The following is a 22,500-nucleotide window of genomic DNA, read 5'->3' as shown; positions in this document are numbered from 1 at the left end:
ATATATATATATATATATATATATATATATATATACATATATATGTGTGTGTGTGTATATATATATATAAGTGTGTGTATATATATATATATGGTGAATTGGTAGAGTTGTAAGAGCAGTGAATAGATTGCACAATTTGTTTTGATTCTGCTGCCACACATGTTGGACTAAGTGGCATGTTCTATAATCTCAGGTCAACTTTTACCTTAAACCAGGTAGATGGAGATTATGTACAAGCCTATCAGATGGATTGTACTAGTAATTCAAAGGTCCAGCCTTGTTATTTTGTATCCTGCTGATTTTTCGTCTAAGAATTACATTAATGCCTTTGACACTGAACTGTCAGAACCTGCACATGGCTCTCTCGTACAAACTCTGTTTTGTATTGATCTAAATTAAAACTTTATATCAAAATCTCATGTGAGTTTGTGTTCCAAATACCAGCATAATAACAACAAAGTTATTTTACTAAATTCTTTATAATTCCTGTAACTTAGCTCACTTGAAAATTTAATAATGGAAAAGTTGCAAAAAGGCCAAGAAAACCATTAAAATATTTTTGTTTGTAATGTGTGTGTGTCCATGTCTGTTAATAATTGTATTTAATTATTACTAACATCTTTGTTTTCATTGACCCTTTTAAACTTTTTTTTCCTTATTATTATGTTATTAATAACTACACAGCACAACATTAATTTTAGTGCAAATGACTAAAAGTAAAGACCCCTAGAAAGTTATCCTCCAAGGCTCAAGTCTGGGCAAGGTTGTTTATGGAAGACCAGCAGTCACTCATGCATCCTACCCTACCCTCCCCATGCCATCGAAGGTATCCAACGGAAAGGCAAAGGCTGGTACAGCTGGGCACCAGTGACATCACAACTCATTTCTACAGCTGAGTGAACTGGAGCAACATCAAATAAAGTGTCTTGCTCAAGAACACAATACATAGCCCAGTGTGGGAATCGAACTCACTACCTCATGATTGTGTGTCCAACACTCTCTAATTACTGAGCCAGTAATTACCTTCACAGTGCAAATGACTATACACATTAAAAAATATTTAATCTTTTCTGCTAAACTGTCTATTTTTACAGTAATCTGACCACAGGGAAATATGCTATAAACATTTGAATAAACAAACCCACTTTTGGTATTTTCTGCTCAATCACTCAATCAGTACAGGACTGACCTTTTGAGTCATTATCATCATTATCAGTGATCATTGTAGACAGAAAAATGAAAGCAGGTCCTACTACTAACCTCGGCGTGGCTTCTATATTTTGTCTATTTGCAGAGTTCTAACCGAACTTACAGAACCCATAGAATGTCTATTCCCAAACAACTTCCGTCATGAGTCTAGGAACACAGACGTCGTCAATGAAATCATTAACCATTTACAATATATCAAGCTGCTCTTCTGCCAACAAGAATCACTTGACCTTTTATTTTCTCATGTCAAACCAATTATTCAGAAGGTTAGTCATACAATTTTGTAATAATCTTGTACCTTTTGTCTTTTTTTTACTTGTTTCATTCATGGGGTACCATCATAAAGGGTTTGGTTGAACAAAGTACTTATTGCTTTTTTTCAATTTAAGCCTGTTACTTGTTCTATTGGTCTCTTTTGCCAAACTGCCATGTTGCTGGAACATGCATAAACCAACACTCGTTAAGCTAATAGACACACACACACATGCAACTGGCTTCTTTTAGTTTTCATCTGCCAAATCTACTCACAAAGCTTTGGTTAGCCTGAAGCTATGGTAGAAGACATTTGCCTAAAGTGCCACACAGTGGGACTGAACGTAGAACCATGTGGTTGGAAAACAAACTTCTTACCACAAGCTATGCTTGTGCCTATGTTGAACTTAGTCAGTCCATTCATTGCTGATGTTCAACTGCAGTTCCCCAAATGGCTGATGTTTAACTGCACTCACCAGGAGGCTGGTGTTCAACTGCAGAGATCTAAGGCTGGTGTAAAACTGCAGTCTCTATAAGGCTGATGTTCAACTGCAGTGTCCATAAAGCTAATGTAAAACTGCAATCACCAAAACTCTGATGTTTAACTGCAGTGGTCATAAGGCTGATGTTCAACTGCAGTCAGCATACCACAAAATGAAAATCATATCACACAACATCATCACATCAAATCATCTTGCAACACACTACACTACAACCTTACCACACTCCACTACCATCACACAACATCATGACACTACACAACACTCCACACCACACCATTTCATACCATGTTATACCACTTCAGCAGAACCACTCCACACTACACTGCACATTAAACTAAATTTTATATAATTCTTTACCAATGGATCTTCTTTTTGTTTCATCGTTGCAGGCTCAAAACAAAGAATTTATTAACCAGTTCCTCTTACTCATGCGTAACTTGTTGTATGTACAGGTTTGGGATAGAGATATGGGATCTGCAGATATCCAATGCAAGTTCATTAAGTAAGGACTCACTATTATTTTCTGCCTTTATTGTGGCTTAATCCTTTAGCATTCAGATTACTCTGTCAAATATAATTTTTATCAATTCACATTGTTTTGGATTAACCATGTATTATCTCATAGCTTTGAGATTTCAATGATGTGATTGTTTATTGTTAGAATGACATTGTAGGGTATGTGTGAGATTCTGGATCTGGCCAGTTTTAACATAAACCAGATAGAATATTTTGGCTGATTTAAATGCTAAAGGATTAATAGTTCTGTTGTTTAAATTTAAGCATGTGGTCTTCATTTCAACATCCTAGAGAATATGTTAGTTGAGGTCTGACTGCTGCTTTGAACAGTCTGAGTGGTTCATATACAAGTTCTTTTGCTCCTTTACATGTTGTAATATCAATGTATAATGACGTCATTCCATCCAGTTACTCCTGTCAAAATGTTTCAATATCTTTCTTTTCTTCTTTTTTTCTAGAAATATGTTTGAATGTGGACTTGATGAAATTCTTTTAACACTCCTAATCCACCCTTCTAGAGTAAGTTTTTGGTCTTTATATTTGTTCTGCTCTTGAGTATAGTATACGCCATTTTGTGGTGTATACTATACCATTGAAAATAAACCTTTCAGTTTTTTAACAATTTTTGTAATAGCTATTTTACCATATATTAAAAAAGTGAAGTTGCATAGTATAGTGGCTAGGATATTCAGCTCACAATCATAAGGTCGTGGGTTTGATATCCAGTGGTGCATTGTGTCCTTGAGCAAGACACTTCATTTCACATTGCTCCAGTTCACTCAGCTGGCAAAAAGGAGTAGTACATGTATTTCAAAGGGCCAGCCTTGTCACAATCTGTATCATGTTGAATCTCCATGAGAACTACATTAATGGTATACATGTCTGTGGATCACTCATTAATTTCATGAGCAGGCTGTTCTGTTGATTGGTTCAACTGGAAACCTCAGCATTGTAACTGAGGGAGTGCCAGATATATATTAAAGTAATAAAAAGAAGAACCTGTAGGAATGCCTCTACAAATTGATATAAAATAGTATATTCTTCAGCTTTCTTTACATTACCTGATATTTTGAAGAAATTACTAGGAAAGCTTTTGCTGCAAGAAATGCCAATATTATCCCATTTCAGTTTCCCAAAACTAATCAGTTTGCAAATTTTTTTCCAACAAATTTGTGTTCCATACATGACCAAATATTCTTTATGAGGTTCAAATCTGGATTCTTCAATATCACCTTTGATGGTACATGCATCAGATTTCTGATGAGAATTCAGAACATCTAACGGCATGAGCACAAGACCAAACAAGAGATTTATGGATATATTCCATCCGTTTCAGCTATTATTGCTCAATGCAGAGTAAGCTTTGCTGGCCACTGCTATTGTACTCAACAGCAAGCCATAAGAGATGTTATATTTTGGAGACTTTCACTCCCTAATAGAGGAGAAAGACCACTCATCTAGATTGACGTTATTAGTTGAGACAGATGACATGAAATTGGGGATCTTCTAAAGCCAATGGTGGACAGAGATTCCTGATATAGCAATGTGGAGCATATCTTGGTTGCAGACGTTTAGAGGGTCAAAATTCCACAGTTTTTGGTACCTTTGAATCCAAGAAAAGTTCCAGATACATTCTTTGGGATGAGTCAATAGGTGATTTCTAAATTTTTTAATAAATTCTGGCATTGGGCCATTGTGAGAAATTCATATTACATTTCTATAATCTCATGTTTTATTGTTTCTTTTTCTTTCTCATTGCAGTTCTGTTGGTCTGTTAACATTGTACAGTTACTGTCACTTCTATATACAGATAAGGTATTTATATATTTATGTATATGTGTGTGTATATATATATGTTTGTATGTATATATATATATATATATATATATATATCCCCTTTCAATGTTTATTATACAATCAAAATATATATGTGATAACCTAATGCACAATGTTTCCGTTCTCATTTAGAAAAGTGTCTGTATATCTGTGTGTGTATGTGTGTGTGTGTGTGTGTGTGTGTGTGTACTTGTATGTATATGTGTGAATTTAGATATATAGGGGTAACAAGCGATAGAAAAATTTTAAACTGTACATCTGAGAACTGCATGTTAAGTGTAGCAAATAAATATGACCTCTTTATTTCTGACCCTGGTGGTGGTGGTAGTAGTAGTAGTAGTAGTAGTAGTAGTAGTAGTAGTAGTAGTAGTAGTAGTAGGGGCAAGGACAGTGATGATGATAATGATGATTATTGTTATATGAGTAGTCCACTAGAGATCCTTGTATCCAATTTCTTATCTTCCACACATGTAAACTTTCTTTCTTTGACCTTGCGACAAATTAGCTATCTAATGTTATACCATACTTCAATCAGAATAATTATCTGAGAAAGTAGAGTACTTTCTCAGATTAAATGCCTCATAGCATTTACTTTGAATCCTCTATGTTCTGAGTTCAAATTCTGTCAAAGTTGAATTTGCCTTGTCATCACTCTGGGACCAGTAAAAGACATACCATTAGTGTACAAGAGTTTAATTCAAGCACCAAAGTAAGAAGCCTTTATTTTGAGCAAGAAGAGCTGTACCTATAGCCATTACAAAGCCCTCTTGGACAACTAAGATTGATTTAAAAGTTTGTGGTTAGTGGGAAGGAAATGTAAATTAGGAAGGAATTTCAGAGAACTTAGCTCTTATTACAGGAAGGGATATTTCTGTTAAAGAAAGAAAAGTTTTACTTTTTTAAGTTTTTTGGCACTTTGTTTTTATATCGAAATTATTGTTTATTCTTAAAAATTGTTTTGAATTTGTTTTTTGTCAGATTGTTCTTGGTGGCCTAAATGTTCAAGGAAGCAGAGTATCTGATGAAGTCCTGTTTAATTTTGACATTTCTGAGGTTATGAGTGTGTTCATTGAAACAGACAGAAATATAGCGAGTTTGATTCCTATTGAAAACAGCAACCGCTCACAACTTGTGTAAGTGACTAAATTATTCTACACTGTTTCAATACATTGTTTATGTGAGGTGAAACAAGTTCAGTTTCACTTCCATAATTGGTAAATGGAAAAGGTGCAAATTTTTGTTGAATTTCAATTAAAATATTAGAGTTAAGAAAACAATTTGTAACTTTGTCCCTCAAGAAATGTAGGAAGAGGCATTTTCTATGTATGAGTTATGGACAGAACTGGTGTTTATCTTAATTTTCAACTATATATATACTGGTGGAGCTTGCCAGTTCTGGTCAAACTATCCAACCTATGCCAGCATGGACAACAGATGTTAATTGATGATGATGATTATATATATATATATATATATATCACGGTGGTGCACCAGCATGACCGCAGCCACTTGGCTGAAACACATAAATAAATATATATATATATATATATATATATATATATATATATATATATATATATATATATATATATAATATTTGTATGTATAGATATTTATGTATGTGTATATATCATCATCATCATCGTCGTTTAATGTCTGCTTTCCATGCTAGCATGGGTTGGACGATTTGACTGAGAACTGGTGGACCAGGTGGCTACACCATGCTCCAATCTGATTTGGCAGAGTTTCTACAGCTGGATGCCCTTCCTAATGCCAACCACTCCAAGAGTGTAGTGGGTGCTTTTATGTGCCATATATACATATAGATATTTATGTATGTGTATGTATATGTACATACAGATATTTATGTATGTGTATGTATTTGATTCAATTAACACGCAGCTTATAATAATTATATTATTTTTAATTACTATTTTCAGAACTATCTTGAACTCTTTCAATTCTCAGTTTCTTCTCTTGGGATTTGCTCCACTCGTCTCTGATTTAAAGGTAATTTTTTTTTCATATTTTTTCCATAAAATACTGTTAGAATAGTTTCCCATGTTTAAACTAGATTATAGTATAACTATTCATTCTCAATATATTCTGACAGATCCAAACGTTAATATCTGATCACTATGAACAGACATTGTCTAAAGTAGTGGTTTTCAACCATTTCTTGCCTATGGACCTCTTTGATGTCTATTTTACTTAGCCATTCAATGTATAAAAAAAAAACTGTATTATATTTTTATAATTAAATATAAGGAATTGTATAAAAAAATTGTTAAAATATTTTGTGTACTGTAGAAGTTGTTGTTGTTGTTGGCACTCCTTCGTTTACGACGTTGAGGGTTCCAGTTGATCCGATCAACGGAAGAGCCTGCTTGTGAAATTAACATGCAAGTGGCTGAGCACTCCACAGACATGTGTACCCTTAACGTAGTTCTCGGGGATATTCAGCGTGACACAGTGTGACAAGGCTGACCCTTTGAATTACAGGCACAACAGAAACAGGAAGTAAGAGTGAGAGAAAGTTGTGGTGAAAGAGTACAGCAGGGTTCGCCACCATCCCCTGCCGGAGCCTCGTGGAGCTTTTAGGTGTTTTTGCTCAATAACCACTCACAACGCCCGATCTGGGAATCGAAACTGCGATCCTATGACCGCGAGACCGCTACCCTAACCACTGGGCCATTGCACCTCCACTACTGTAGAAGTATAATCAGTTTATTACACATAAATTTTAACAATAGAATCTTATCTGGACCCCCGAGGGCCATGTGGACGCTTGTTGAGTACCATTGGTTTAAAGGAAGGAGATTTTATCTGAAGATGGAAAACAACAACAATCAGATATACACATTCTTCTCTGCCATAACTTATTGAAAATGAATAAATATGTGTTTATTTGGGTCCTTGTTGTCCTGTATTCACCTCATTAATTATAAACTGAAGTAGTTTTCTGAAAATGAACAAATCCTTTGATACATTGCCCGTGACTTGTTAGTATTCTTTTAAAATATATTTTTCTGTCTTTCAGGAGATTTTGCTGTCAAAAAGCTGTAATCTTGATGGCTCTTACTTCATGTGGCTTTTGATATTCTTCTTGAAGATGGCAAGAATTCAGGAAATGGACTTTTCTTGCATAAGGTTAGTTCTGACATCTGCAGACTCATGTGTGCGTGCGTGTGTGTGTGTGTGTGTGTGTGTGTGTGTGTGTGTGTGCGTGCATGATGTATAAACACAAGTCTGTATCCCATTTGAGGAATTTATAACTACTTGGAGATTTTATGAAGGTTTTTGGTTTAAGAAAACAGTTTTACTAGTTGACTGCTTGGTTTTTATGATTTGAAAATCTGTTTTCTCTGGGACATTTAAATAATATACTTGTTTCATATGATGTTGGCAATTATGTTGATGCCTATTTGATTGAACATGTTATCATTTCTCTTTCCATTTGTAAATCTCTCATTTCTTTTTCTTGCAGGGAAGTTGTGACTGTTGACATAATTGGCTTCTTAGTCTACCAAGGTATTGATACTTTTGAAGAACTTGTAATATCAAACCAGAAGAAACTGGAAACTGCAACTAAGAAAAAACGGTAAGAGAAATATTTTTATCATCTACTCTTATATTGATTCACTTTGTATTAAGCTCTTTTTCTTTTTCCTACCAGAAAGAGCAAAATTCTTGACCTCATTGTACCTCTACTTGTTTAGGTTGTGTTGTAAAATGATTGGTTGAATTAAATGTGGTTGACATTTGACTTAAATTATTGTAAATTAATATTTTGTGGGAAGATATATTGGTTATTCTTTGTGAAACATCTTTTCTGCATTTAGTTTGTAAAGCATTGGGCTGTGACAAATCTATCTTGAAGAGTTTCTCACATTTTGTTTTATCCTGTATAATACACATTACAGTGATTTATTTAGGATAAGAACTGCATGGCTCTATAGTCTTTTGATCTTGAAAGTCTACTTAACCTTTTTTAAACTGGCCCTAGTTTTATGACATACAACTTACTGTCTTAAAGAGATCTAAATTATAATCTTCTATCAAAATTTTATACTAATTTGTTCCAGACCCCAGCTTAATAATGAGAAAATTATTTTACTAAATCTTCATTATTTTAAAAATTAACTGAAATAGAAATATGGTAACAAAAAGGTTAAGTAGTCAAAAGTGAGTTGTAGTGGCATGCATTTAAGATCTCCTTTTGTATTTCTACATTTTTATCTATTTCACATTTTCTACATTGTTCTTCAATGTAGTGTCAGTGTTGTACTTGTGTAGCAAGTGACTTAATCTGAGACCTTGTGTTGAAAGAAAAGCAATTAGATTGTGGAAGAACCATTTAATAACTCACAAAGCTGTAAAATTCATTTTAAACTTATACTTATTTCATGAGGTGCACAATTTTTATCACACAACTTTGACCTGGTCACCAACATAGTTCTAGAACTGTGACAATGACCAGGTCTTAGTTATTTGATGAAAATTTTGTTGCCTCATGGAATTATTTTAAACTGCTACTTGACCCATTGTTTTATGCCCCAAATAAGTAGTACTTTGTTTCATTGGAAAATAAGTAGATTCAGCAAAGAATTAAGTAAGAAGAAAGTAAAACAATTTTGAGATGAAAGAAACATTAAATAAGTCTAAATACATATTGGATTTTTTAACTGTTTTTATTTCTATATATAACATTATATGAAACAAACCACAGACAGGAAACTTTGAAAATGAAACAATGTTTCTGTAGGGAACTTAACATTTTCATAACTGAGATGACTGTGAGATTTACCACATGCTCCCACTATCTACTCTTGCAGCTAGTTATTACTGCTAGCTCCTACTACCTGTTCTCACAGCCTACTGTTACTACATGCTCCCACTATCTACTCTCACAGCTAGTTCTTGCTGCTAGCTCCCACTACCTGTTCCCATGGCCTGTTTCTACTACAGGCTCCTTTTGCCTTTTTTTATTGACTCTGTTAATGATCCTTGTATTTTATTGCCTTTCTCTTCAGGCTTCATTTCACTGTAGCTTCAATCAAGGAGATACTGAAGACTATAGAGGTCTATGACAGTCATCTTTCAGTGCTTTTGTCCAAGGATGATGTCCAAAATCTGGAAAATTTGAAATGTAAGTGCACTTGAACTCTTTTCCCCTTGTTTAGTTATTTTATGAAAAAAATCGATTATATCAATTTTATATAGAGAGAGTACTTCACTGGTACTTCATTTATCAACCTTAAATGATAGGAGAAAGTAGGAGAATGACTGTGAGTACATGATATACTTGACATACTATGTCTGAAAAGACTGGAGGGTCATGATTAGAGATTTTTTTATTACCCACAGGGGGCCAAGAAGGTCATGATTAGAATGTCTTTGCATCCAGTCATAGAAAATCTGCCTCAGCAAGTTTCCTCTGATCTATACAAGCATGGAATAGTGGACATTAAGATAATGATGATGATGATAATATTAAATGAGAAACTGTGTTTAGAAAGTGTAAATTATTATTGTATTTATTATTTCATTGCTATAGTTTATCATGTTTGAATACATTTACCTATTTTCTCCCATAAATTTTACAGGTGCTCTCCTTAATATGACAGACTTAAGACAAATGTTTCTCTTGCTGATTCGATCTTGGGAGAACCAAAGTTACTCATTTCTACGAGACTTGATTGTCACAAACCATACTTTCCTCTTGCTTCTGGACCAATGGCACCGACAAGTTCCCAGTACTCAGAACTTTGAGATGATTCAGCACATAAACCAGTAAGTCTTCCTCCTTCTTCTTCTCTACATTGGTTCTCAACTTTTTGTAACTCAGTGACCCCTTCCATTGAATGGAGTTTTACAAATTCCCCTTCCTCATATTTTACCTCCCCCCACCCCCGTAAAGGGAAAAATGCCCAGAAAACAGCTGGTTATTTTAATCAAACAGAAGCTAGTTTTACACTGTGGTTTATTAGACAAATTGCTGCTTGATTCAAAAGGTGCAGCTATTTTTCACACTCTCAAGTCTTTCCTCTTAGAACATAATATCCTCTCAGTACTATTCTTGCCTCTGCACCTGATAGAGCCCCTTTCGATGATATGAAGATACAGGGGATTTTCATCTCTCCTAAAGCATGAAATTTTCCACCAGACACTAACTGTTCATTGCTTAGTACACTGGTAGCATTTAGTGGCAAAAAATATGAACAGTAGATTGAATGATGTGCTACAGTTAGTTATCAAGACTGTGAACACATTGAAGTCCAATCCCTTGTCTGATCGAATTTTCCATCAACTCTGTTTGAGAAATGATGAGGACCATACTAAACTCTTATATCATATCGAAGTGTGGTGGCTGTCAAAAGGAAACTGTGTTTTACGCTTTGTTGAACTGTTTTATATATCTTTTTCTTTGAAGATATTCCATTATCCACTTCATTGATGGCTGCAAGGGCATGATATCTTTTTTCTGTGTGATATATTCACAAAATTAAATGATTTGAATTAGTTATTGCAAGGAAACAGAAAAACTCTTGTTGATTGTAAATCATTTATCACTACCTTCAGTTTGTCACCACCCCTTCCTTCGTCAGTCATCTCTTGTGACAGACAGAAACACAAGAGAATTATATATTAGTAAATGATTTAGTATGTAGTGGTGTGCAGTTGCATTTGTCTATGTATTAATGTTTGTACCTGAGGGTGTGTGCTTGTTTGACTTTTTCTGATACCACCACGTTTCTCTTTCTTCTCTTATATCAAGTCACGTGTTCTTTAGCTTGTTTTAGTTGTCATCCAGTCACCCACGTGTATGCACTAACCATTTTTGTTTTATTTATTTTATTTTTTTTTTGTACTGATTTCCACCAAAGTGACAGAAAAAACACTTACCCATAACTTACTGTTAAGCATAATTAGTATAGAGAAAACTGTGTGTGTGCTTAAGTTATAAAACAGCTCCAACACTTTAGAATGAGATAGAATGGAAGCATGTGTAAAAGTCAGAAAGAAAAGAGGATACATGGTTTAAAGAAACATTTGGTAATTTGGTGATTGCTACTCATTTCAAAGAGAGAGGAGAGGGAGGAACCGGTGGGACAAAGAGAGAGAGAGAGATTTTAAGTATTTAATCTGTCAGTACTTTTATATGACGTCAAGTTATCACTGACTGAAGCTGACATAGCCTTCAATTAATCCTGCTATTAACAGTTAATCTTATTAATGCAACTGTTGTTAATTTATAATCATAGATTCAGATTTCATAGTGATATGTCCCTCTGTCTGCCCTTCTGTCTGTCCTTCCCTCTGTCTGCCCCTCCCTATATCCATCTGTTTACCCCTCAGTCTGTCCCTCCTTATATCCATCTGTCTCTCTGTTTGTCTCTCTGCCTGTCTATCCCTCTGTCTGTCTGTGTGTCTCTGTCTATCTATTTGTTTGCCAATCTGTCTATTCAATCTACCTGTCAGTTTAACTTTCTGTCTGTCCCCCCCTCTCTCTCCCTAATACTCTCTGTCGTGTCAGTGCTTATCAATAAAGAATGATTTATCAGTTATCTAATCTATCACTCAGTCAATCAGTCAATCAATCAACAATCAATCTACAACAACATAATCTACTACTAGCTAATATTTCACTCTCACTTCCTAATATTTTCAGCTTTCTTTTTTTTCTATGTATAAAAAAAATAATTGAAAAAGCAAACATTTAAAAAATAAATAAAGGGGGAAAACACTTCTTTAATCAAATTTTTGTATCTTTTCAGATTTTCCACAATCAAAGTGATGCAGCGATATGGATTCTTGCTGGAGAAATTTAACAAAAACAGTCCCTGTGTGAATGACAGCATTTTTACCATGATGCATCATGTTGCTGGTGATTGCAAAAGCCCAGAAGTTCTGATGCAAATGCCTATCTTAAAACTATTCACGGATCTTTGTGATGATGACAAAGTTATTTCTAATGTGAGTTGATTTACTGAATTCTTCACATAGGAATGACTTTAAGAAATACTTTTTCATTTTGTCTCAGCATTCTTGTGGTCATTGACCTAAGCCAAGTCTCAAGACCATTACTTTGAATGTTATGGCCACAGCCTCAACACTTGGCCAACCTCAACTCTTGGTCATAACCTCAATTCTTGATTTCAACGTCAACTCTTAATCATAATTTTAACTCTTGATCACAACTTCAACTCTTGCTTTTTATTTCAACTCTTGATTACTGCCTCAACTCCTGATTATTACCTCAACTCTTGATCATAACCTCAACTCTTGATCGTAGTCTCAAATTTTGATCATAACCTCAATTATTGGTCATATGCTCAACTCTTGATCATAATCTCTGTTCTTGATCATAACCTCAACTATTGGTCATAATCTCATGACTTGGTCACATACTCAACTCTTGGTTTATAACCTATACTTTTGGCTTTAGCTTCAGCTCTTATGTCACAACCTTAAGTTTTGACCACAACCTGAGTTCTTGACCATAATCTCAACTCTGTTCAATATCTCAGGTATTTGAGCATATATGTTAACATTCTTTCTACTGTTAGAGCACTTTGGCCTAGTTCTTAGTTCCTTGGTCTGTCAGTTTGGATGTTTTCATAGAAATTTGCTGATATATCACTCTGTGGTATGACACTAATTTAGACAAGATGGTTGCATGGAACTATAATTGTCAAGCTGCATCCTGAAGATGGCTTCAGTTCCAGAAAATTTTTTTACCTTCATCATATGATGGCCCTCTAAATAGTTTAAGTGTACTGGCTGGACATTTTTTCATGACACTGGTACTAAGAAGGTCACAGGCTACTTAGCTAATTTTCAAAGATTCAGTCATCAACCTGCTACCACTACAAGCTCACAGACATACTACTTTATCTCATACATCCTCTTTACCATTATTATAACAGTTTCTGCTTCTTTGAACAAACAATGTACTATCTCTACTACTGTACAATATTACATTAGAACAAAACCAAAAATTGTTGAGAATGGATTAAGTTGATTTAATCTACCTTATTAAGTAATTCTAGTGGGATTTCAACTTGGAATACAGGACATAATTTATACCACCTGACTACACTCATTGAGAACCATGCCGTAGGTAGTTCTCAAAAAACAAAAGACAAAAAATTTTTTAAATCTTATTAACCCTTTAACATTTAAACCAGCCATGTACAGCCAAAGTATTCTACTTATTTTATGTTCAAACTGGCCACAGTTGGCCCCTCACCAACCCTACAGTATCATTCTAAAAATCTGCTGTTACCTCATAAAAATCTCAAAGCTATGAGATGATGCATGATTAATTCAAAACAATGTGAATACACAAGAATTACATCATCATCATCATCATCATCGTTTAACATCCGCTTTCGATGCTAGCATGGGTTGGATGATTTGACTGAGGACTGGTGGACCAGGTGGCTACACCAGACTCCAATCTGATTTGGCAGAGTTTCTATAGCTGGATGCCTTCCTAACGCCAACCACTCCAAGAATTTGATAGAATAATTTAAAGGGTTAATATCAATAAAAACACTAGTGGCTGCATCACTTATCACCACTAATTATCACAGATAAATGAAATTTAACAATACATCAGTTAAAATTAATGATGTAAACAAGAGTGAGACCTCAAGTGAAACTGTCATGTTCAGTTGGTGTGCTGTGCTGGAACAAGCGGTACTTGGTCGTCATTAAACAATTACTTGAGGAAAGACTTATGGTGAGCAGAGATGGATTTAGGAGGATTATACGGTTTTGATGGAATGTTATTTCAGAGCTAAGAATGAAGAAGGTAAAAGTGTTTGTGGAAGAATGCTCACAAACTGGGACATAAGAATGTAGAAAAGGTCTTGGAAAATGCTGATTTAAAAATAGAGGTATTAAAAATGTGGAGATGCCCAGCAGCAAAACATGCTAGTAATACCATTTACCATTAGAGCTTTAGGTTCCATTTGTGAAAAATGGTTAGACTGCCTGGAACAGTTGGACATCAAAATAGATATGTAAGGGCTCCAAACATCTTCCCTCTTGGGAACAGCTTGTAAACTTAGAAAAGTACTTTTTGTCCAAGGTCTTTTGTTAAGGCTCAGCAGTTAATATGGAAAAGAATAGACAACAAAATCTGGTATTTTATATCCACATCATCATCATCATCATCACCATCATCACTTAACATCTCTTTTTCCATGCTGGCATGGGTTGGGCAGTTTGACAGAAGCTGGTAAGCCAGAGGACTGCACCAGACTCCAGTCATCTGTTTTGGCATGGTTTCTATGGCTGGATGCCCTTCCTAACACCAAGCACTTTATAGAGTGTACAGGGTACTTTTTATGTGGTGCTGGCACAGGTGCTTTTTATATGGCACTGGAATCATACTGTTCTATATAATAATAATAATAATAATAATAATAATAATAATAATAGTTACTTAACTGGTACTTATTTCATCAACCCCAAAAGGATAAAAGGCAAAGTTGACTTCAGGAGGATTTGAACTCAGAGCATAAAGAGCCAGAAGAAATACTGCAAAACATGTTTTTTTCCAAGGTTTTGATTCTGCCAGCTCACAACCATAGTAGTAATCATAATAATAGTCCTTTCTACTATAGAGCACAAGGCCTGAAATTTCAAGGGTTGCAGTTGTTGATTACATTGCCCCCCAATGCTCAACTGACATCTATGTTATAGATCCCAAAATGATGACAAGCAAAGCTGATCTTGGGTGGAATTTGAGCCCAGAACATAAAACCAGAAGAAATATCATTTAGTATTTTGTCTGGCAAGCTATCAACTCTAACAGCTTGCTGCCTTAGCAGTAGTAGCAGTAGCAGTAGCAACAGCATTAGTATTTTTTTTTTATGAATAATAATGTGGTTTTCTTTTCCTCTGTTTTGCAGGAAGCCAGTGATGTAATGGAATATGTAATGCACAAATTTATGGTGACTGCTGCAGAAGATCCCAGTTTATGTGCAAAATATCTGTTTAGTATGGAGGCTAATAACATAAAGTAAGTCCATATTCTTTTTTTATTCTTTGATTTAACTTTGGAAATGCAAAAAGATGTACGAAAATTCTATTTTCCAGAAAATATAATTTTAACAAATATTCAAAATTAGTGTACAAAATACAAATAGTTTATATATTATTTGGAGAGGAAGAAGCAAAAATGGAAGTTTTGCAGTCAGGAAATTGAGTGTATTTAATTCAAGCTCAGTTGATGCAAAGGTAGATTAATAGTATTCAGTGATGCAAGGGTACTTAAGTTTTAGCTAATCCTTCTTCTGATGAAAGCCAGCAGCTCCCTTCTCTGCCTAATTGATTTTGTTTCTAACATAGGCAGGTATAAGGTTGGAAACTTGGAGGATTAGTGTTAGTTAATGAGATTGACCTCAGTAATATGTATTCATCTAACCCATGCTATCAAGGGAAAATGGATGTAAAACAAATGGATTAAGTAATTCTGAAATTCTGCATGTGTGATTGTGTGTCTGGATATGATTTGTGAATGTGTGTGTTGTGTGTGCTCTCCTGTGCATGTACTTTTGTGTATGTGTACTCATGTGTGTGTGTATTTGTGTGCTGGACAGCTGGTATTAGTTTGTTTATGTTTGCATATACAAACAAGCTGTTTGGCAAAAAAAAGATTGATAGCATAAGTACCAGACATAAATTATAAGTACCAGGGTCTTAACTTGGTCACTTAAAACCCTTAGATTCTTCAAAGCAGTGCCTAGAATGGCTATAATCCAATGACTGAAGCAAGCAAAAGAATGAAAGACTTTTTAGGATATGAAAACAAAGTCAATATTGGAAATTTATAATGGAACTGTATTTTCCCATGTTTGTGTTTTCTGTGACTAATTATTGAATTTGTTTATTTTTCTAGCATTGATCTGGATAATTCTTTAATGAATGACTATAAATCAGACGTTTCTATGTGCTCCAACACTGATTTTTCACCCCTTACCCATGGAGCTGCCTGTCCTAATGCTATCCACCTAAATGTAAGTTCTGCTCTCTATCTTTTTTTGATTTTTAGATTATGTGATTCTTTCTGATTTTTGCCTTCACCTCACAGACACTATTTTCCTTGTCATTGTCATCTATGCAAGAAAGCTTGCCTCTATGCAGTCAACTGACTCTCTAGAAACAGCAATGAAACCTTATTGCCTTAAAAAAGGGAAGTATACATTGGAGAGTACTGTCATAGATATATTGTGTATCTGAATAATAATAATGATAAAAAATTTTTTTTTAAACTCGTGATTATGGATCTACTCAAATAAGCTGACCTGGGGTTAAACAACATCAACATCAACAACAATATCATCATCATGAATATTGCCATCATCACCACAACTAATATTATCATCTAATAGAACCAGTGAGGGAGTTTTTGTGTGGTTGTTTGATTGCCTAGAAATTGCACTCTATCAACATTGTCATTTTATGACCACTTTCTATGCTAGCATAGATCGGATGAATCATCACAGTCAGACTCAGTTCTTTAATTGAAGTTAAGAGCCTCCTAGACTCTAAAGTAAAGAGGGAATGGTTGGAATGCCTTTGATAATAGGACTTTCCAATGAAAGCTAAACTGGGGCTCATCAACAAAAATTCATCTGTAAAAGAAGAGAAAAAGGAGATTGTATTAGTGTTTTTGAATTTAACATATGATGCATGTTTTAGATCAGGGGTTTTCAAACTGTGGTCCGTGGACCACAGGGGGTCCACAAGGACAAAACGGGTCCGTGGACAACAAATACTTTTTATGGGCAGTTTGATTTTATATATGTTTTTTAATCAAAATCTTTTAATTGACAATAAACCTATTTGTTAAATACTGTTAAATAAATAAATGTAAAAATATATGTTATTTTAAGCAAATATTTATGTATAAATTTCATAAGCCTTTATAAGGTAAAGCCTGAAATATAAAGGGGTCCGTAAGTCAAAAAGTTTGAAAACCCCTGTTTTAGATTGTCTCAGAACTTTCATAGATTTTTAGAGCAAAGGGGAAATGAAGCATAAAGAAGTGCTGGTTTCTAACTGTAGAGAGAACATCTGGAAGAAGTAGACCCAAGAAGACATGATGGCACAATATGGTGAAGCATGATCTTCGGATGTTGAGTCATGTGGAGGCGATGATGAGTGATTGAGACCTTTAGCAATTTGCTGTGCTCGGCAAAACATGTCAAGTGAATTCATAGTTGTAGCCAGGACTGTTGACAAGTAAAAGGCACCTGTGCCGGTGACACATAAAAGGCTCCTACTATACTCTTGGAGTGGTTGGCATAAGGAAGGGCATCCAGCCATAGAAACCAGGCCAAATCAGACTGGAGCTTGGTACAGTTCTCTAGCCTACTAACCTCAGTCAAACTGTCTAACCCATGCCAGCATGGAAAATAGATGCTAAATGATGATGATGATGATGATGATGATGATGACTAGCTACATTAAGTAAAATGGCTACATCTGGCAGTAGAACACCAAATCAGTCGTCTTTTGCTGGGAGTTTTCTTGAAAACATAGTGAGGGGTGGCACCAGAAAAGATGTCTGGCCACTGAAAATCTGCTTCAATGAGCTTCCTTTGACAATGTAAACATGGAAAAGTGAACATTAATATGATTATGGTGATAGATTTATATTGTGATTTTGTTTAATATGAAACGTTTTATTTTTTAAATTTTATAACATTTCTTAACTGTTCTTTTAGGATGATTTCACTGATTGTGAGAAATCTAATGATAAAGAAAGAGATTTGTTAGAGAAACAAATTCAGAACATAAATATTGAAAGTGTCGTTCCATTTTGTATTGAGAAACTACATGAAAAGAAAATGTCTTATCAGCTACTCTGGCTCCAGACTGTTCTCTTGGAGACTTATTTTGTGAAATATGGTTAGTATACTTTTTGAAATATGGTTATTAAGGTGTGAGATGTTCTTGCTGAGAGGTGTGAGATGTTCTTGCTGAGAGGTGTGAGATGTTCTTGCTGAGAAGGTATCTGTATCTGTTCATGATGACAGGTACCTAAAACAACTAGTGAAAGCATGGTACATGCTAGCAGATCATACTCATTCGTTAGTGACAGCTATGCTTTTTATTATCATTTGCGTCATAACAAAGAAACACATTTTTGGAATGTTATAAACGTTATTATATCATGGGTACAAGCTATGCAATCTTATCATACGCTACTCATTATATTTCCTCATTTTATGTTGTGGTCATGTGATCACATGACCGACTGGACTATCAGATGTTGTTACACATCACTGGTCACAATGCGCTTTGCATTGTTTTAGCCATCAAATGATGCCACCCCGCTGGCTAGTTGAACAGGCCAACATATCCCCTTGATCGAAAGGGGACTAAAGCAATGTGAAATGAAGTGTTCTGCTCAAGAACACAATGTGCTGCCTGGTCTGGGAATTGAACCCATGATTCAGCGATTGTGAGTGCAACAGCCTAACCACTAGGCCACACACTTTTACATTTATTTTTATTGTATTTATCATAAAGTATAGTTTGTGTTACATTTCATTATCTTATTTATATTATATTGTCATATAATATATAATATTGTTTCTTTATGTTTTATAGTTGGAACATCAAATGATAAATACCAAATGGAGGAGCCAATACCTTTATATTATTCCCGTAAGTAGTATGGTCTTTTGTGGTTTCCCTTTCTCTCATCATCTGTGAAATAGTATCTCTAATAATGCTCTGTCTTATCTTCTGCTTCTGTCACCTTTTATTGCTCTTTCCTCTAGAATGTACCCTTTATTATTGTCTTCTGTTTCTGATCCTCTGTAATTTTTCCCTCTAGCATGCTTCCCATTTTGTAAAATATCTCTTTTACCCTATCTTCTTTTATCCTATGCTCGATTTGTAGAAAGGCGTAGGTAGAAACTCCATAAGATGTACCCGGTGTTAGCTATGGACACATAAGAGGTGCAGCAATATCAGAGGAAGGTTAACAGGGAAAATAGTTTTTGTGTGTGGAAGGTGCACAGGTACAATTAACACTAAAAATGTACAGAAAATAGATTCCATCATATACCAGTGGGGAAAACTAGAATTAGCCATGCTACACGGCAGTGAAACATCGGCTGTGACCGCCAAGGATATGTGTAAGTTTGTAAGAAATGCAGCTAGTATGCTTTGCTGGATGTATAATGTCAGCATGCATGCACAACAGAGTGTAATTGTCTTGAGAGAAGAGTTGGTCGTAAGAGGCATCAGATGTGGTGTGCAAGAGAAATGACTGTGCTGGTATAGTCATGTGATGCGTATGGATGAAGACATTTGGGTGAGGAAGTACCTATCTCTAATTGTGGAGGGAACCTGTGGAAGAAGTAGACCCAGGAAAACATGGGATGTGGTGGTGAAGCATGACCTTCGAATGTTGGGCCTCATGGAGGCAATGACAAGTGACCAAGACCTTTGACGATATGCTATGCTTAAGAAAACCCGTCAAGCCAAGTGAGATCGTTGTTGTGGCCAATGCCAGTGTCACTTAACTGACATATAACAAGCATCCTTCGAATGTTGAGTGATATGCTATGCTTGAGAAGACCTGGCAAGCCAAGTGAAATCATAGTCATGGCTGATGCCAGTGCCATATGCCTGGTACCCATGCTGGTAGCACGTAAAAGGTACCGTTTAAGCATTGAGCCTCATGGAGGCAGGTGACTAAAACTTTTGGTGGTATACCGTGCTTAAGAAGACCTGTCCAGCCAAGTGAGATCATAGTTCTTGGAATGGTTAGTGTTAGGAAGGGCATGCCAAATGAGATTGGAACCTGGTGCAGCTCCCCAGCTTACCAGTTCTAAGTCAAACTGTCTAACCCATGCCAGCATGGAAAGCGGACGTTAAATGATGATGACAATGATGATATTCTTTACTGTTGTGTCTTCTCTTATCTTTACTTCCTGTCTCTATCTTTTCAGCACGTGCTATATTTTTCTTCTATGTTAGTGTTCTACTATCTTGTGTCCATATATTTTGTTGTAACTGCCAACAGCTATCATTTTATACCTTTCACATAAGCTTGCTCTTTGCTATCTCTTTTTCAATGTTTTCTGTATTCTCCCTTTTATTTGTATTAGACCAACCTACATTGTGGTTTTTCTGTTTGTGTTTATTATTACCATGTTGTTAAGGAGTGGCAGAATCATTGGAACATCAGACAAAATACTGAGCAGTATTTCCTCTGGCTCTTTATGTTCTGAGTTCAAACCCTGCCAAGGCTAACTTTGCCTTTCATCCTTTCAGGTTCGATAAAACAAAGTACCAGTCAAGTACTGGAGTCGATGTAATCGATTAACCCTCCCCTCAAAATTGCTGGCCTTGTGCCTAAATTAGAAACATTTATAACATTGTTGTAGTATTGACATCCCTTCATCTAGACTTTAGAATTGTGAGGGAATGGGACAATAAAGAAATATTGCAGGGATTATATGATGTTCAGTGGAGTTGGAAACTGGAAACATTTACTTCATGAATAGCAGGGTATGTATAGTTTGGGCCAGAAATGGTTTTTAGATATGTCAGTAGCACATTAAGGTTTACTATTCCAACGTATTTTAGGATTTTTAGGAGTAAAACTTCAATTTTAGATAAGGTGAGCACAATTGAGCTGAGGTAAAAACTAAATATATAAATGGTAGCCAAAGTATGCATACTTTGCATAGGTAGATACTAAGTAGATGTGGAGATAAACCAATATGAATTGTATAGATTAGATGAAAAGTCATTGTCTGTAGGTGCAGGCTTGGCTATGTGGTAAAAAGCTTGCTTCCCAACCACATGGTTCTGGGTTCAGTCCCATTGTGTGGCACTTTGGGCAAGTGTCTTTTACTGTAGCCTCGGGCTGACCAAAGCCTTGTGAGTGGATTTGGTAGACGGAAACTGAAAGATACCTGTCGTCTATAGGTGTATATATTTATGTGTGTGTGTCTTTGTGTCTGTGTTTGTCTTCCTGCCATCACTTGAAATCTGATGTTGGTGTGTTTACATCCCTGTGACTTAGTGGTTTGGCAAAAGAGACTGATAGAATAAGTACTAGGCTTACAAAGAACAAGTCCTGGGGTCAATTACTGCTACTAAAACCCTTTAAGGCAGTGCTCCAGCTTGGCTACAGCCAAATGTCTGAAGGAAGTAAAAGAATATATATATATATATATATATATATATATGTATGTTTATATATATTCCTTTACTTGTTCCAGTATTGGACTGTAGCCATGCTGGGGCACTGCCTGGAAGGGTTTAGTTAAACAAATCAACTCCCCTACTTTAAGTCTTGTACTTATTCTAGTAGTCTCTTTTGCTGGACCACTAAGTTATTAGGGTGTAAACAAACCAACTAGTGGCAGTGTTGCTATGCTGTGATGGGGTTGATAAACTCAAAGATACACACACACACACACTTATATACTTGGTATATATATATCATCATCATCACTTAATGTCCGTTGTCCATGCTGGCATGGGTTGGATGGTTTGACCAGGGCTGGTAAGCTGAGGGGCTGCACCAGACACCAGTCTGATTTGGCATGGTTTCTATGGCTGGATGTCCTTCCTAATGTCAACCTCTCCGAGAGTGTAATGGGTGCTTTTAAATGCCACCGAGTCTCTTGATCTGATAAAGATGGTTCTGCAATTTCTTGCCGAATAATCTGCACAGATGATTTGTTTATAGAGATCAAGCATTTGTACTGCGCACAAACTCACTCTTTCCATCAAATCAACATTGCCTGTCATCAGGAGGTTTGCAGAGCAATGCAAAGTGAAGTGTTTTACTCAAGAACACAGTGCACTGCCAGGTCCAAGAATCCGACTCACCAACTCACGATCATCTCCACCCCCATCCCCAACACACTCACATATTATAGGCTTCTACAGTTTCTATCAACCTAATTCACTTACCAGGCATTTGTCAACATTAGAAGACACTTGACCAAGGTGTTGTATGAGACTACTTGAAACCTGCTGAGAATTAGGTTTAAAAACCATAATTTTTACATTAGTGTCATCATCATCATTATTATCTTAGCATTGAGGTGAGTTTAAAGACTCCCTACCTATGTTTGGGAGAATTACTGGGAATTTAAGGGAATCCCTTAGTTGTGTTCTGTTAATTGGT

At 35.6% G+C, this 22,500-nt stretch overlaps 1 protein-coding gene across 6 annotated transcripts in view; it reads left to right on the top strand.

Annotated features, from left to right (window-relative positions):
* Positions 1 to 22,500, top strand: part of LOC106873285 (protein timeless) — a 68,843-nt gene that overhangs the window by 40,218 nt on the left and 6,125 nt on the right. For all 6 annotated transcript variants that reach the window (XM_089357493.1, XM_089357495.1, XM_052970667.2 and 3 more), the window contains 15 exons: positions 1,295 to 1,475; positions 2,354 to 2,466; positions 2,939 to 2,999; positions 4,242 to 4,295; positions 5,295 to 5,449; positions 6,257 to 6,326; positions 7,357 to 7,466; positions 7,804 to 7,917; positions 9,350 to 9,465; positions 9,923 to 10,109; positions 12,095 to 12,293; positions 15,242 to 15,351; positions 16,231 to 16,348; positions 18,062 to 18,245; positions 18,951 to 19,007. In XM_089357493.1, coding sequence (XP_089213619.1) covers positions 1,295 to 1,475; positions 2,354 to 2,466; positions 2,939 to 2,999; positions 4,242 to 4,295; positions 5,295 to 5,449; positions 6,257 to 6,326; positions 7,357 to 7,466; positions 7,804 to 7,917; positions 9,350 to 9,465; positions 9,923 to 10,109; positions 12,095 to 12,293; positions 15,242 to 15,351; positions 16,231 to 16,348; positions 18,062 to 18,245; positions 18,951 to 19,007 — 1,829 coding nt within the window. The remainder of the gene's footprint in view (positions 1 to 1,294; positions 1,476 to 2,353; positions 2,467 to 2,938; positions 3,000 to 4,241; positions 4,296 to 5,294; positions 5,450 to 6,256; positions 6,327 to 7,356; positions 7,467 to 7,803; positions 7,918 to 9,349; positions 9,466 to 9,922; positions 10,110 to 12,094; positions 12,294 to 15,241; positions 15,352 to 16,230; positions 16,349 to 18,061; positions 18,246 to 18,950; positions 19,008 to 22,500) is intronic.

Source organism: Octopus bimaculoides, chromosome 9 (genome assembly GCF_046866305.1).
Source record: "Octopus bimaculoides isolate indiv1 chromosome 9, ASM4686630v1, whole genome shotgun sequence".
In the NCBI taxonomy this organism is placed as follows: domain Eukaryota; kingdom Metazoa; phylum Mollusca; class Cephalopoda; order Octopoda; family Octopodidae; genus Octopus; species Octopus bimaculoides.
This window is presented reverse-complemented; position numbering and strand designations above follow the sequence as displayed.